The sequence below is a fragment of the Artibeus jamaicensis genome, unplaced genomic scaffold, assembly GCF_021234435.1.
Source record: "Artibeus jamaicensis isolate MK-2021 breed Jamaican fruit bat unplaced genomic scaffold, CSHL_Jam_final scaffold_3151, whole genome shotgun sequence".
Classification (NCBI taxonomy): domain Eukaryota; kingdom Metazoa; phylum Chordata; class Mammalia; order Chiroptera; family Phyllostomidae; genus Artibeus; species Artibeus jamaicensis.
The window spans coordinates 3612968-3628029 of record NW_026522037.1 but is presented as its reverse complement, the minus strand read 5'-3'; the positions used below and the strand labels follow the sequence as shown (position 1 = coordinate 3628029).

General features: G+C 59.0%; 1 protein-coding gene across 2 annotated transcripts; it reads left to right on the top strand.

The window, feature by feature from the left end:
- The first annotated feature begins 455 nt into the window (after positions 1–455).
- Positions 456–13923, top strand: TMEM130 (transmembrane protein 130). 2 transcript variants are annotated; one of them, XM_037134805.2, is made up of 8 exons: positions 456–708; positions 5783–6088; positions 7551–7710; positions 8391–8557; positions 8806–8890; positions 10034–10236; positions 12075–12187; positions 12672–13923. In XM_037134805.2, exons 1-8 carry the CDS (start codon positions 624–626, stop codon positions 12819–12821), a joined length of 1269 nt encoding a protein of 422 aa, XP_036990700.2. In that variant the 5' UTR covers positions 456–623; the 3' UTR covers positions 12822–13923. The 2 variants fall into 2 exon arrangements, with proteins under 2 accessions (XP_036990700.2, XP_036990699.2); XM_037134804.2 differs by having other exon boundaries at positions 12636–13923.
- The last annotated feature ends 1139 nt before the right edge of the window (positions 13924–15062 follow it).

The window sequence follows — 15062 nt, the reverse complement described above, 5'->3', positions numbered from 1 at the left end:
CACGTCCCACTTTACAGCAGGCACAGAGAAGGTAAAGTGGCCGATAACACCAATCCCTGCGCTAGAGTCCCTCTCTCTGGAAGGAAAGAGGGTGTTTCCAGGCCCTTTGCCCAGAGCCCGGCACACAGTAGGCGCTTCATTCTTCGAATGAAGAACACCTCTAAGGCATATGCGTCACGAGCGGAGAAGGCCCCTGTAGAAGAACCCGAAGGGGCGTGCTTGCGGCTTTGCAGTGCTGCGTGTGCCCCTGGGGACGCTGAGTCAGAGGCGGCGGGGAGGACGTGGGGAGGAAGCTCAGACTGGGGAAATATGGGAAGAGAGGGGCACGGGAGGGGGCAGATTGGAGGAGTACGGCCTGGGGAGCAGAGGGGAAGATCGTGGGAAGCAGGAAGGTGCGGGGAGAGGAGGGGCGCGGGAAGGGGTGCGGGGAAGGGGGGCTGAGCAGCTGACGCGGGCCGGGGTCAGTGCGGCTGGCTGTAGGAGGTCGTGGCTCGCAGCAATACAGTGTCCCAAAGCGAGGAAGAGCGAGCTCGGAGTCCGCACCTCCCCGCACAGCTAGGCGCCTGGCGCCCGGAGTAGCGGCCATCGCGTCCTCTCCGGCTACCGCTGCTCCCGGAGCCGCCATGGCGCCGACCCTCTGCCCATGCATCAGCGGCATCCTCTGGCTCGCCTGCCTCCTTCCCTTGGCCCCGGCCATAGTGGCTGCAGGTAAGGAGCTGTGCCAGCTGGCCGGCCGGCCGCCCTCCCGGAGCCGTAGCACGCAGTGCGCTGGAGCCTTGCCGGGAGCTTGGGCTGCGGAGCTGGCGCTGTGCCCCTGAGCACACCTCCCTGCTTCCCGCAGTCCGTGCGCTGCGTTGCCGAGGGGACTCCGACAGCTGGGAGCCGCGAAGCCCTCTACTCTCTCCCTTCGCCGCTCTGCTCAGTAATCGCCTCGCCACTTGAGGGTGCTCCCTGCACCCCTTGGTTCCTGCTGCTGTCTCTAGAATGTCCCTGCTCTGGGAACCGCGCGCGCTTGCGCGCGGTGACCTGAGAATCCATCCCGATTCTGGGGGACTTCGCAGCCGATGGGGGTGGGTGAGAATAGTGCGGTGAGACCAGGCATGTGCGGGGGTCCGCAGTCAAGCCGCAGACCCCCAGGGACCGTGGCCAGGTCGCCTGCGGAGCAGTATTTTTGCTTTAAAGCATAGCCTTGTCTGGAGAGCCCCTTCACCCTGTTTGTGTAAGCTCCCGGTGGGAGGCGAGTTTAAGGCCCAGGAGGCCAGGGTGCCATTTCCTCTCTGGGAATGATTTCCAAAATGGACCCCGAGCAGGCTCCACCGGGTCCCACACCGTGTCCGTGTCCGTGGTCTCGATTCTATCATCCCCACAGCCCCACCGCTGGAGGGCCAGCACCAACTCTTCTGTCTCATTTTGGCGACAAAAAACGGACCCGGATTGGAGGGTTGTTGGGGGACAGTTGGGACCTGAGCAGCTAAGGGGGGGTGTTGAATTATTATCCAACAATTTCATTTCCCCTACCCCCTCCTCATCTTAAAAGAATGGGAGAGAAAGGAAGGTAATTGGTGCAATAAAAGCAACGAGGTAAAATAAGACCTTGCATCTCAGGGATGATGTAAGAGGATTTTCTGGGAATCGTGTCTGCCCCTAGAGATGCAGATAGAAATGGGGTCTCTTGTCCACTGGGTCTGTGTCCAGAAATGACTAATGGGGCCTAAATTTCCGAAAGAAAAAGGGAGAGAGAGAGAGAGAAGAAAGAAAGGAAGGAAGGGAGGGAGGGAGGGAGGGAGGGAGGGAAGGAAGGAAGGAAGGAAGGAAGGAAGGAAGGAAGGAAGGAAGGAAGGAAGGAAGGAAGGAAGGAAGAAGGAAGTTATTTAAAAGTCATGTGTTGTTCTCAGCCTTGCCAGTTGCCCCCCTGATGTGGTCAGACCAGCTGGGAATGGGTTGGGGAAAACCCACAGGGGAAGGTGAAGGCTCAGGCACCCTTGCCGCCCTCCGTGGGCCCGGTCAGGCCTGCCTCCTGCCCCGGGGGTTGCGGTCGGAAGTTCTGTCCTCCACCGTTAACTCCAGGCGGTGTTACCCAGACTCCAGAGGCACACTGGAGGGGAGTGTGCTGGGCTGTCTACCTGTGCAGTGTGAAAAGGCCGACGTGGCCATTTTCTAGAATGGTCAGGGCCCCACATGCTGTGTTGTCAGAGAAAACCCGTGAGCTCCAAGTGGAAGCCCCAGGGCCTGCTCCTGGGTGTTGCCCCCGTGGGCCAAGCTCTGTGGTGGTTGCCACTTAGGTTTTCACTGTGGCCCCTCCGGCTCTGGTCTCTCGGGGCACCTGTGGTGCCCTCGCAGCCACTCGGGTGACTGTCCCTTAGGCTCAAACTTGCAAAGGTGGATTTGGAGGGGTAGGGTGACAGGGCCTGAGCCTGGTTTCTTCAGCCACACGGGTCAAAGCCTTCATGGTCCCCTTCAGCCTGAATGTCCTGGACACTTCCCAGAGCCCTGAGGAAGAGGGACAGCATCACCCAGGAACTGTGAGACAGCTGCTTTTTAAAAAATGCTTAAGAAAAAGTGCCCTTGGAGGCTTCTTGTGTCTGGACAGGTAGGGGTCCGCCAGGAGCTGCACCAGTGTCGGCTGCAGCCTCGGCCCCTCCTCCCCCCATGTCCTCCTCCCCATGAGCCTGCCTGCAGCCCCTCCTGATTCCACTCCCCTGGCAACGGGTGTGTCGTGCTGATGGGCACCCATCTCTGCAGATGCTGGGTGGCCATGAGCATGCAGCCAGTCAAATGTACTCCCCCCACCTGCCAGCCCCTCTCTGGCCCGCACTCCTTGCTTGGGGGTGCGCAGGATAGAGAGGGGAGAAGGGAGGGATGGCCTCTCATCAGAGCACCTCGTTCTGTGCAGCTCGGCCTAATGCTGCCTCCCAGCCCAAGAGACAGAACAGGACCCAGCCTGGTGGTGCTGATCTGCTCCGTGGTCACAGGCAGTGGTGTGACCCCCCCCCCCCCCCAGCCTCAGAGAGCTCAGTCCCTCGATGTGAAACACACACCTGAACTTCTTGGGGAAGCTCCTGCCACAGCTCCTGGAATTCCCTCTTTGGGACATGGGCGAGGGAAAAGGCTAGAGCCGTGGGGACAGGCAGCATTGCCACAAGGCAAAGGGGGACAGTTGAGGTCACACTCATGCACCTCCCAGTTTTGCTGAGTCTGACAGGTCTCTCTCCCTGAGGACAGGAGGCATGTCTGCACTTCTGGGTCCCCTTAACACCTGTGGGGGTGGGGCCCAAGGACAGGTGAACTGTGTCCCGGGACATTGCCAGGTTGGCTGGCCCCTCTGCCACGCCCTTCTCTCCAGGTGCCACTCTGCACCAGCATTTTTGAACACCCACTATGTGCTAAGCGCTTTGCTGGGCAGAGGGGAGATGGAGATAAACACTGCCCTAGAGCAGATTGCAGCACGGTGGGGAAGCTGGGAAAGCCATTATCCCAGCGTGGGCTTGGGACAGCTGTGCGCTCAGGCTGTTGAGAGAGCACCAAGGAGGTGAGGGGTTCAGGGGAGGCCTCCCCGAGGAGATTAGGCCCAAGGAGAGCTAGGTGGGGAAGGGCAGTGAGGGCAGCATGTGCAAAGGCCCTGAGGTTAGGAAGGGCAGCACGTTGGAGGAGCTGCATGAGTTAAAGTGGCCACAGCACGGGTGTGCCAGGGTGTGGATCTGGAGACTGGCCAGTTTGCCTGTTGTGTGGGGAGTCTGATAGTGGGGCAGGACTCAGGCCAAGGCCTGGGGCGGGATGCAGCCGTAATCCAGACAGGGCTTAAGTGATGTTAGCAGTGATGGAGAGGAGGCGAGTTGCCTAGACAGGAGGAGTTAGAGTGGCAGAGGCCTGGGGATTGACTCTTGGGACAGCTGGGGCCTCTAACGTCAACAGAGAGTGCTACGTGAAGGGGGTGGTAGGTTTGGGGAGGGGAGAGGCCCAGAGGCTCTAGAACATACCGTCTAGAACAGGACTTTGGGTAATGAAGGGAAAGTTCTGGATCTCTGCAGTCCAGAAGAAGAGCTAATAACCACTTACCCATTAGACATGTGAAATGTGGCTAGTGCAGTTGAGGAATGGAATTTACAGTGTTCGTTAAGTTCGAGTCCTTAACTTTGCTTAATTGTTCAGCGCAGGTCTGGAGCCCAGAGAGTAGGTCTGAGTTACTGGGCTCCATGGGCATCTAGGAGGCGCCTGAAACCACAGGGGTGGGGAGTGGGGAGCGGAGGGGCGTGTCTGCGGGGTGGGCGGGGCCTGGGGCCGGAAAGGTGAGGGGGAGAGTGACCTGAGCTGCCAGCCCCGCCCCCCTCTTCCTTCTGCCACACCCCTTCTGCCCAGGTGTGCACTGCCGAAGGCTGCACTCTCTCAAATCACGCCCTTCAGAAATCTCACCTGCAGAGGAAGGTTACAAATGACAGGAAAAGGGTCACAAGCATGCAGTCACGTTCTTGACCAGAGCGCAGGGTGCCGCGAGTGCAGTACCTGCTTGAGCGGTTGTCACGCACGTGTGGAAATTCATGCCAGGGCGACCACAGACACACTTTGGATGTGTTGTTTTGTGGAAATGAAATAATTCCAAATGGTGTGCAGAGTGTGATTGTGACTAAATGAAAACATTTTTATGCATGAGAAAGAGACAGGAAGATGGGGACAGGATAGCAGCTGCCGTCTTTCGGGGGGAGGATGACGAGACATCTGTAATACTCTTTACGCATACGCGCGAGCTTTATGGTGGAAACAAGCCTTCTTTTCAAAGTCTTACCTTGTTTATAGGATAAAATATGCAACTATGTAAAGCAGTGGAAGAATACTGACTTAGGGAAAGGCCTGTGATTCAGAATTGAGAACTGTAGACTATCTAATCCCGGATTAAGAGCAGGTGAACCAGATAGTAAATCAGGTAGTAGGAGCCCTGGCCAGTGGCTGGAGCAGCGTCCCGTCGCTGAAGGGTAATGGGTTTGACTCCCAGTCAGGGCACAAACCTGGGTCGTGGGTTTGCTCCCTGGTCTGGGGACATGGGACCCCGGTCCAGGCGTGGACAGGAGGCAACCAAACTGCGCTTCTCTCTTGCATCGTTGTTTCTCTCGCCTCCTCTCTCCATCTCTTTAAAAGCAATGGAAAAAAAAATGATGCCCTTGAGTGAGGGGAAAAAAAGGAAATGCCCAAATCTGGTGATGATGATTGTTACTGATTATTTTAATTTTTAATAAAATATTGTTAATTAGTTAATTTATTTATTTACAGAGAGAGGGCAAGGGAAGGAGAAAGAGAGGGAGTGAAACATCGGTGTGAGAGAGAAACATTGACTTTCAAACGGGCCCTGACCTGCACCCACGGCATGTGCTCTGACTGGGAGTCGAACCAGAACTGGGAGTTCTGTGGACACGGACTAGTGCCCAGCGGTGGGGGACAGCAGGCGTTTCTCAGCAGCAGCCGCCGGGGTTCCTCTCGAGACTTGTGTGGACAGTCACGCATCAGAGCTGAGATGCAGTCCGGGCAGGGCAGGCCCGGGCCACACACATGCCCTGTGATATAAACCTGGGACCCTGGAAAGGGCGTGTGGGTCGGAGCCAGCTGGGCCCAGGTTTGAATCCGAGCTTGACAGCGAGCTCCTCATATGAGTCTTGGGCAAGTCACCGGCCTGCCCGGGCCTCAGGTCCTCCGCCTGTAACGTAGAACGATCGAAGCCGGCTCAGAGGGGGGCCGTGGGTTCCTTGCCATGTCCCCCTCCTGAAATGTAGTTTTTGTTTTTTTTGGCTCCTAGGCCTGTACGAGCTTTACCTCACCACGGATAGTCCTGCCACCACGGGGGCAGAAGTGACTGTCACGGCTACCCTGGTGGCCAGTGACAACGGCACCCTGGACCTGCCCACCGACACTCACTTCTATCGCTTCCACTGGATCCACTCTCCGCTGCTGCTCACGGGGAAGACCGAGGAGGCCTTCAGCTCCTCCATCCGTGCCGTGGGGAGCGTGCCCGGGGACTTCCCTGTCTCTGTCTGGGTCACCGCCGCCAACTGCTGGAAGTGCCAGCCCGTGGCGAGGAGCCTCCTCCTGCTGTCCATCACAGGTGAGGACCGGTCCTGTCTGCTAATCTGCCCTCAGACGCCGGGTGCAGAGAAAAACATCCAGCCCCGTGAGTAACTGCAGACATGCACATTAGAGCCTCAGGTCCCTCTCCATTATCAGTCGAGAGTTAACAGAGGATCAGAATGTGGTAAAACCCTCTGCCTCCTGGCTGTGCTGAAACCGCCCTTTCAAGTACCTGTTGCTTCTGGGGATGTACATTAATCCAGCCCCTAGGAGAGCAGCAGGTTCACAGGTATCCATTATTCTGCTCTTTGGCCCCTTCACCTTCATCCTCTCTAGCTCCTTCACCCTCTTCCCTTCCTTCCAAGAAGTTCCTGCTCTCTCGGAGTTTGCAATCTCTTAATGAGTTTATCTTCAGGAAATAAACCTCCATTTGGGTGATGCTTTGTGCATGAAGGTGTCCATCGCAGAGGTGTTTATAATAATAGAGGGAAACAGGAACAAGCTAAGTATGCAGCCCTGGGTACTGATATCATTTGTGCCATGAATAATAATGACTTTTACGTAGAGTGTGTAATATCCTGGAGAAAACCCATTCTTGTCAAACTTTAAAAAGCAAGACAACATTTTATCACTCCTTTCATCAAGTGTGTTTAATAAACGTATACACACACACACACACACTAATACTTTACAATTCTTCAGAAGTGTCAACAATGGTTGTGTTTAAATGATAGGGTGCTTCTTTGCTTTCCATTCCACGTTTTAGCTTTTTCCAAATGGGCATGATTGAGCACACCTCTCCATTTTTGTGGTTAAAAAAATCAGTTCTTCAATTTTTTTAAAAAAAGATTTTATTTATCCGTTTTTAGACAGAGGGGAAGGAGGGAGAAAGAGAGGGAGAGAAACATCAATGTGTGGTTGCCTCTTGTGCACCCCCTACTGGGAACCTGGCCCACAACCCAGGCATGTGTCCTGACTGGGAATCAAACTGGTGACCCTTCGGTTTGCAGGCCAGTGCTGAATCCGCTGAGCCACACCAGCCAGGGCTTCTGTTCAGATTTTTTTAGAGAAGGACACAGAATGGAGGTCCTCACCTAGCCCTGCACGTGGGGTGTGGAGATGCGATCCGTGGAACTGATTGCATTTTTTTAAGGCTCATCTGATCCTTTGAAATATTTCCCAGAAGTTACTTTTCAAAGCCTGTGCATTTCCGTCTGATTCCTTCTGATTTCCTTCGGGCATCTTTTGTACCAGAAAGTTCGGGGTCCCGGCGAAAGGGATGCAGGCGTGAAGTGATGCATGTCACACCTGCTGTATGTCTTCAGCAGGTCTGCACAGCAGGCGCAGTGACTTTGGGGACACACCCCTCTGTGTACAGTGACCCGCAGGGTCCCCTCTCAGTGGCACCCAGCTCTGACAGGGAAGATCAGGTTGGGGAGAGGCTGCGCCCTCCCCACCTCTCGGTGGACTCACCCTCCCTCGGCCTCTCTCTCTCCCAGAGTTCATTGCGGGGAACCTCACCGTCACTCAGAACACGTCTCTGCCCTGGCCCAGCTCCTATCTCACCAAGACCATCCTTAAAGTGTCCTTCCTCCTCCACGACCCGAGCAACTTCTTCAAGGCTGCCTCGTTTCTCTACAGCTGGGACTTTGGAGATGGGTACGTCCTCACCCCCAGGCTGCCCCAAGGCCTCGGCTCGCGGTCCTGGCCCAGTCCTCCCAGGCAGGGCGCTCTGTGCCGCCCCACCCTCCCCGCTCACTCTCACTCCACGCACTCCTTGAGCACCTGCTCTGTGCTGAGCTTGGGCTGCATGGGGACCTGTGGTGAGCCTGCAAGCTAATAGAGGTCACTGGTGCCCCAAATGGCCCTTTAAAAAAGGTCCAGGTAGGAGGGATTTTATTCCCCATTTGGCTTCGGAGGGACCTATTCTGACTTTGTTTCCCAGTTCTCCCCAAACAAGCCAGGCTACAGGAGGCAGGTTGGGAAGTGGGGGTCAGGCAGGTCACAGACACCTCAAGTTCGTGCAAGGGCAGTGCTCTGTGGAGACCCCTCACCCACTTGAGTCCCCCCAGTCCCACAGGCTGAGCCTGTAAGTCCCACGGCAGAGGTGGGGGTGGGGAGTGGTGATGGAGCCTCTCATGAGCTTGCACAGCGGGTGTGCAGGCCCTGGGGCCCCATGCGCTCCCTGTACGCCCGGGGAAGGCCCAGACAGGGGAGGCCGCTGCTGCGATGGCACGTTTGCTCATGAGGGACAGGGCATGTCACTGTGCAGCCACCCTTGACTCCAAGAAGTCCCATGAGTCCCTTCTGTCTTCTGATTCTTCCTTGTCACCTTATAGCACCCAGATGGTGACTGAAGACCCGGTGGTCTATTACAACTATTCCATCATCGGGACCTTCACCGTGAAGCTCCAAGTGGTGGCCGAGTGGGAGCAGAACACGCTGCATGCTGGGAAGGGCGTCGCACAGAAGACGGGGGACTTCTCTGCCTTGCTGAAGCTGCAGGGTGGGTCTCAGGGGGCTGGTGCAGGTGGAGTGCTTCCTGTTACCTGGCCACATCGGCCTCGGGCACAGGGCATAGTGGACTGTGCCTCAGTCTTCTGCACAGGGAGGAGACACCGGAACCCATCTCTCCCGGAACCCATTCTCCTGGCTTTAGTTGGGGGGGGGGGAGCGGTCCCACAGCCCCGGCCCTGGGATCCTTGAGACATCTGCCCTTAGCCACCAGGTGGAATGGGGTCCTCTGCCTTTCAGAAACTCTTCGAGGCATCCAGGTCTTGGGGCCCAGCAAAATTCAGACCCTCCAAAAGATGACCCTGACCTTGAACTTCCTGGGGAGGTAAGTGAACCCTGGAGTGCTCTGTGCATGGCCCGCAGCCCCAGCCCACTCTCTCCACAGGTGACCCTGAGACCTCTCCTTACCCTGAGGGGCCCTGTGTCTAGGGGCTCTTGGAAGGACAGTGCCTCCCAGCCCCTTGTCCGTGCCATGGCTGTGGGCACAGCTCCGTTCTCAGGGTCCAGGGGAGAAAGCACAGGCCTTTCGGGGCTGTCTGCAGTGAGGGCCTCAAGGCAAAGGCAGCGAGGGACCACTCCTGTGGACGGCCCTCTGTATGTGGCTTGGGTCTGCTTTCCAGGCGCCTGGAAAACAAACCATGTTGCGTAGGATGTGGCCCAGCTCTTGGCAGGAGTGGCATTAGACTGAGTTTGTGGCAAGTGACACGACACAGAGGCCGGGAGAGTTTGCCTCACAAGGACAGAAGGAGCTGCAGGGGCAGCTGTCAGGACCCAGCCCCGCAGGGACTCTCCTGGGGACGACCACCCACCTGCCCGCCCTGCAGGGATGCATCCAAGGGAGGCGGGGCCGGATGGAGAGTGAGCAGAGTGGCCAAGGAAGGAGGGAGACGTGCTGCGGGCTGGGGGTGGCTTCTAACACTTTGGCGGGGGGGGTTTGGGGGCAGGAGCTCAGTCCTTGGAGATGGGGTGGGAAGCCAGCCACGTGGGCATGCTGAGCGTGCGCTTCACTCGAGCCTGACTTCGTGTGAGACGGGAGTTCCCAGTGGGCGCTCCTCAGGGGGCCCTGCATCTCCAGCTTCTGAGGCCCGGGGGCAGGCGGGTCACGTGAAACGCTCTTGGCCCCTTTAACCCCTTTAACCCCACTGCCAGCCGATACGCCCTTTCAGATCCCCCTCAGACACCACCGCCTCTTAGGAGGCGCGCACAGCACACTGCACCTGGCACCGGGCATCCGTTCTGCCCCGTCCAGCAGTCTGCGAGTGGCTCTGTCTGTCCCACCAGCCCGGAATCCCCTCGGGGTCTGCGGCCATCTCCAGGTGCTCTCCTCTGCCCTGGTCTGGAAGGTGCAAAGTGGAGGCCAGGACAGCTCTGTCCTGGGAAGTTCGTGGCCACCAGCCTTTCTTGGACCTGGTCTGCGTTCACACTCCCCTCGGAGCCATTTCTGACCACCGCCTGCGTCTCCCCGCAGCCCCCCGCTGACTGTGTGCTGGCGCCTCAAGCCCAAGTGCCTCCCACTGGAGGAAGGGGAGTGTCACCCTGTGTCAGTGACCAGCGGGGCCTACAACCTGACCCACGTCTTCCGGGCCCCCGGGATCTACTGCTTCAGCATCTGGGCTGAGAATGTCATCAGCAAGACACACCGGTACCACAGGATCCAGGTGTGGCCCTCCAGTAAGTGACACTCCCCTTCTGAATCAGAGCCGCCCTGCCCCCAGGCCGCTCGGGCCACGTCATTCACAACCGCCCCCTCCAGCGCTAGAAGCATCGATAGCCCCACTGACTCCAACCCACACCACTGACTGACTGCCCACACCCTTCTCCGACCAATTCCACCAGTGCCACCAACCCGCCTGCCGGCACCGCCCTCGACACCACATCCCCAGCGGCACCAACAGCCACCTCGGCCGCCACCAGCCACCCAGAACGGCACTTATGCTACCATGGCCATAGGCACCGCTGACTGCTGTTCCAGCACCGTCCAGAACCAGCGGGCAGCTCCGTGATCGCCACACCCACCCGCACCCTCCTTAACACCCCCCTGCCAGTCCCTCGCCCCTGGGACCAGTGCCACCACCACCATGCCCCCCAGCCTCCCTGCTCACTTGCTGCCCCCACCATCGCTGTCAATGTCCCTTCCATGTTACCAATGCCACACATGTCCCCACCACGAACACTCCCACACAGAACGAGCCTCCACGATCGCAATGCACCCCCATTTGTCCCCTGCCCAGCACAGAGTCTCTGTCCACCGGGGCGCGGTCACCACCACTCAAACCAGCATCCCCGGGGGTGACTGCGAGGCACAGGGCTGTCGTGAGGTGTGAGCAGCTCAGGAAGTGCGTGGTGCGGTCCCTCTCACCCTCCCCGTGGCCGTCACCAGGCCCGGTCCCTGGCTCAGGGCCGCAGCCGCGGGCAACGCGGCAGCTTCCCCCCTTCATCTCCGAGGGGGCTCTTCCGGGACCCGAGTCCAGTGCTTCCCCATGTGGGTAGAGAGTTGGGTCCCAAACCCCTGGGGGATGATCTCCCAGATGCCCGGTCAGGCCCCCCCATATAGAATATAGTACAAAAGGGGGAGCCCTCCCAGCTGCCCTGTCCCCAAGGCAGGCCCTGTCCCCTCAAGTCCCCCCAGTTCCTGCACCCCACTCCAGGCTGTGGCTGAGCTTGTGGGGACAGGCAGATTCTGACTCATGGGTGCCCTGGTTACTGAGTTCCCAGGAAAACCCTGGATTTGGTGGACAAGAGAGCACTCTGGGTAATCCCTGCCACCTTTCCCTGGGAAATGGAGCCTCACAGGGTGTGCTGGTGTCTACAGGCAGGGAACGCAGGAGGAGGTGAGCGGAGGGTGAGGGGGAACTCGCACCTGCTAACCACCTTCCATGCACCTGGCACATTCCCACCTCACCTGGTCGGGTCCCAGGGCAGGCTCTGGGCACAGCATTAGCATCAGGTAGCCTGGTCAGAGCCAGGATTTGAACCCAGGGCCCCCCAACGTCAGACCCTGGGGTCTTCCTGCTCTGCCCTGCCGCTTCCTGACACCGGGATCGGTGAGTGATCCCAGGGCGTCCAGAGGGCAAGAAGCCGCACAGCAGGGCGTGGGTGCCCTCACAGCGCGGCGTCCCTTCCCCACCTCCGGTCGAGGCTGCAACGTCTTTCATGGCCTGCACTCGGAAGTCCTGAGCCCCCGCCCCTGCCATAGCTATTCAGTAAGGGCAAGTCACTGAGTCCAGCCAGCACTCAGGGGTGGGGACTTCAGCTGCACCTCTTGGAAGTTCAATCAACACCTGTGGACGTACCGTATTCTAAAACCCTCGTACATGCCAACTTGGTTATCGTGAAATCCTGGCTTTGCCTTTTGAAGCTGCCCAGCTGGGAGGCAGGCACATAAGGGAAAAGCTCCCAGTGTGTGTGTGGGGGGTGACTCTTCTCTCCCCCTGCCCCCACTGTGGCCTCCTGAGAGCTGGCGTGCAGCCAAACACCCAGGCCCGTGACTGTCGCTTTCTCACTCCTAGGCATCCAGCCAGCTGTCTTTGCTTTCCCCTGTGCCACGCTCATCACCATGATGCTGGCCTTCATCATGTGCATGGCCTTGAGGAACTCCACTCACCAGAAGGACATGGTGGAGGTGGGTGCTCAGGAGGGTGGGGGCTGGGTCCCCGGGCCCTGAGAGGATGAGGATGGAGTGGGGGTGTGTGGGGAGGACCTGGGGGCCAGGCCAGAGGGCTTGGGAGGGGTCTGGATCCCGGGGCCAGGCCGTGGGGCTGGGGGCAACGTGCCCAAGAGGCACCCGCAGACCAGGGAAAATGGCTGAGTTGGCTCCTTCCCATTTGACTTTCCTCCTGCGCTTGCCCCTTGCCTGGCGGCTGGGCCCATGAGCTGCTGAGGGGGAGGGCCACCGGAAGAGGGAGCCCCAGGGAGCAGAAAAGCCCAGGGCACAGCGATGTGCTGTGTGGGACCAGAAAGGTGTTTCAGTGCATGCTGCCACCAGCTTGTGAGGCCGCCTCGTGTGGGGCCGCCTCGTGTGGGGCTCCCGGTGGGCAGGCAATTGACCCGTGGGGTTTTGTTCATCATAGGTGGCTGATTTTGACTTTTCCCCCATGTCTGACAAGAACCCGGAGCCGCCCACGGGGGGCAAGTGCTGCCAGAAGTGCTGTGGCCCCTTCTGGCTGGAGACGCCCTCTGAGTACCTGGAGGTGGTCCGTGAGGACCACGGGCTGCTGCCGCCCCTCTACAAGTCCGTCAAAACGTACACGGTGTGAGCGCCCCCCACCCCTCTCAGCTTTACCGACTGCCAGCCGGACGCTCGGACGAGGTGGGGCCTGTCCCCAGCAGGAGGGGTCCGTGTGTGCGGAGCCGTCCTCCCTGGCCATCCGGCCATCTGCACAGTCCAGCCGCTGCCACAAGTCCCCTCGTCGCACCCCCAGCCATCGGTCCACCTGTGCAGCCCAGCCACCACCGTGAGCCCCTCTCAGTCAGCCCCGCTCTGCCCCTCACCTTTGAAGAGGCCCCAAGTGGGTGGACACAGCGCCCCGATGTGGTCCCTCCTCGCTCCGGGCACCACTGGCCGCCCCTTGCCCGGCCCTCCCGTGTCGGCACGCCTGCCGTCTACCTGGGGTTCGAGCTTCCGCCCTGAGAGCTAGGAGGAAGGTCTAGGACGGCTAGGGATGCATCGTGAAAGGTCACTTGTAGAGACAGGTGGGCACACACGTGTGTCACATGGACACCTCCGACAGTTTCCTCCGCATCAGTTCAGTCACCGGGACGTACCCTGAATCGGAACTGAGATGAAATCGGACCTTCTCCACTTGGGCCCAACAGCTCCTGGGCCTGGTCTGTCCCTTTGTGCGCTGTTCCTGGGGCTCCCTGCTCCCACTCCAAGGACACCTTGTTCTCTGCCTGCTTGCTGGGGGTGGGTGGGGGCGGGGCAAATACTTGGTGGGTGCAAAGTGCTTTTATAAATAGCTCCCTCTTACACTGAGACCACATTGACTCCCACTGAGGAAAAGGCCTTGAAGCAAAGAGGAGTCAAGCCGGTAGGGACTTGGAATCCCTGGGAGGGGACAGTAGTCTTGCCACCCTGCTGCCCCCAGGAGGCCCTAAGAAGGAAGAGGCAGGGGAACCAAGCCTGGTCCTCCCCCTTGCAGTCCAGTGGCTGGGGCAGGCAGCGCGGGTGCGGGGAGCAGCTACGGGTGCAGAGGAGACACGGTTGGGCCCCAGCCAACCGTGCAGGGGTGCTGGGAGCAACCTGGGCCTCTGTTTGGTGGGGGGCAGGGTGTGGGGCGGGAACTCGGCTGCCGTAGACGTCTGCCCTCAGATTTCGTGCAGAAAACACTGTCGTGCCGTGCCGCTTATCCTCGTGAAATACGCCATCATTGCCGAATAAAGTTTGTGTGCTGTGAGTACAGCCTCATCTGCAGGGCGGCCTGGGGCCCATGCACGGGCATTTGAGTGGTTCCCGGCCACCGCAGGTCATCCCTTCTCCTGACAGGATGGAGCTGCTGTCTGGAGCAGGGTCAGGGATTCTCAAACCGCTGCTCCGGCATCAGCAACCAATCAGATTCCGAGGAGGGTCTGGTGGGGGGGTCTCTGGAAGGTGGGTCCAGGTGCCCCCTGGTGACCAATGTGCAGCCAAGTCTGACACTAGATCAGACTCTAGATGGAGAGGGAATGTCCGCAGGGCCCGGGGACTTGCTGAAAATGCAGGTCCTCAGGCCCCGCCCACACCTGATTCAGCACCCGGGGAGGGGGCTATGGCCGGAGTTTCCACGGGCCCTCGGGATCCCGGTGTGCCAGTGAAGCGTGAGAACCCCGGTCTCCAGCAGGGATCCTGGGACTTGGACGCACATGAAAAGCACGGAGGCCTTGTTCAGTAACTCGCCCTCATTAGGGCGGCTGGGGCGTGACCCTGGATTCCGCTTCTCTTAACAAGAGCCTTGCTGACCCTGCTGGTCTCAGGGCCACAGTGTGACCAAACTCTCTGGGTCAACACCCCTCCTAAGCTCTTTTCCTTCTGTAAGAGATTTGGGTGTTTCTCTTCATTGCCTCTGCTCTCCCACCACCCCCAGCACCCAGCACCCGGCAGGTGCACCCCAAGCTGAACACAGGTGGGAATGACCCTGCCTCTGCCCCATGGTGTACCACTCAGGGAAACCCCACTTCGAATGAACAAAGCTATTTGGGGAACTTTCTGGGGCTTTAGCATCACTGGCCCGAGGGGCAGATGCTGTCACATGTGGCCTACCTCTCACCCCCCACCCCCACCAACTCGGTGGCCAGCTGTTTGCTACCAGAGCCGGAGGAGGTGGGGGACAGACTCATGCAGACACATGGCTTTATTGTGCCTCAGTTTGCGGCTGTTCACAAGTGTTGCGGTTTTTACAAAGGGAAGGCGAGACCCTTCACCAGCAAAGAGATCACAGCTCAAGTGATTGTGGTGTTCTGCGCCCGCACCCACAGTGCCTCCAAGGTGCGATGGTATTAGTCTGCTCCAGCTGCAACCA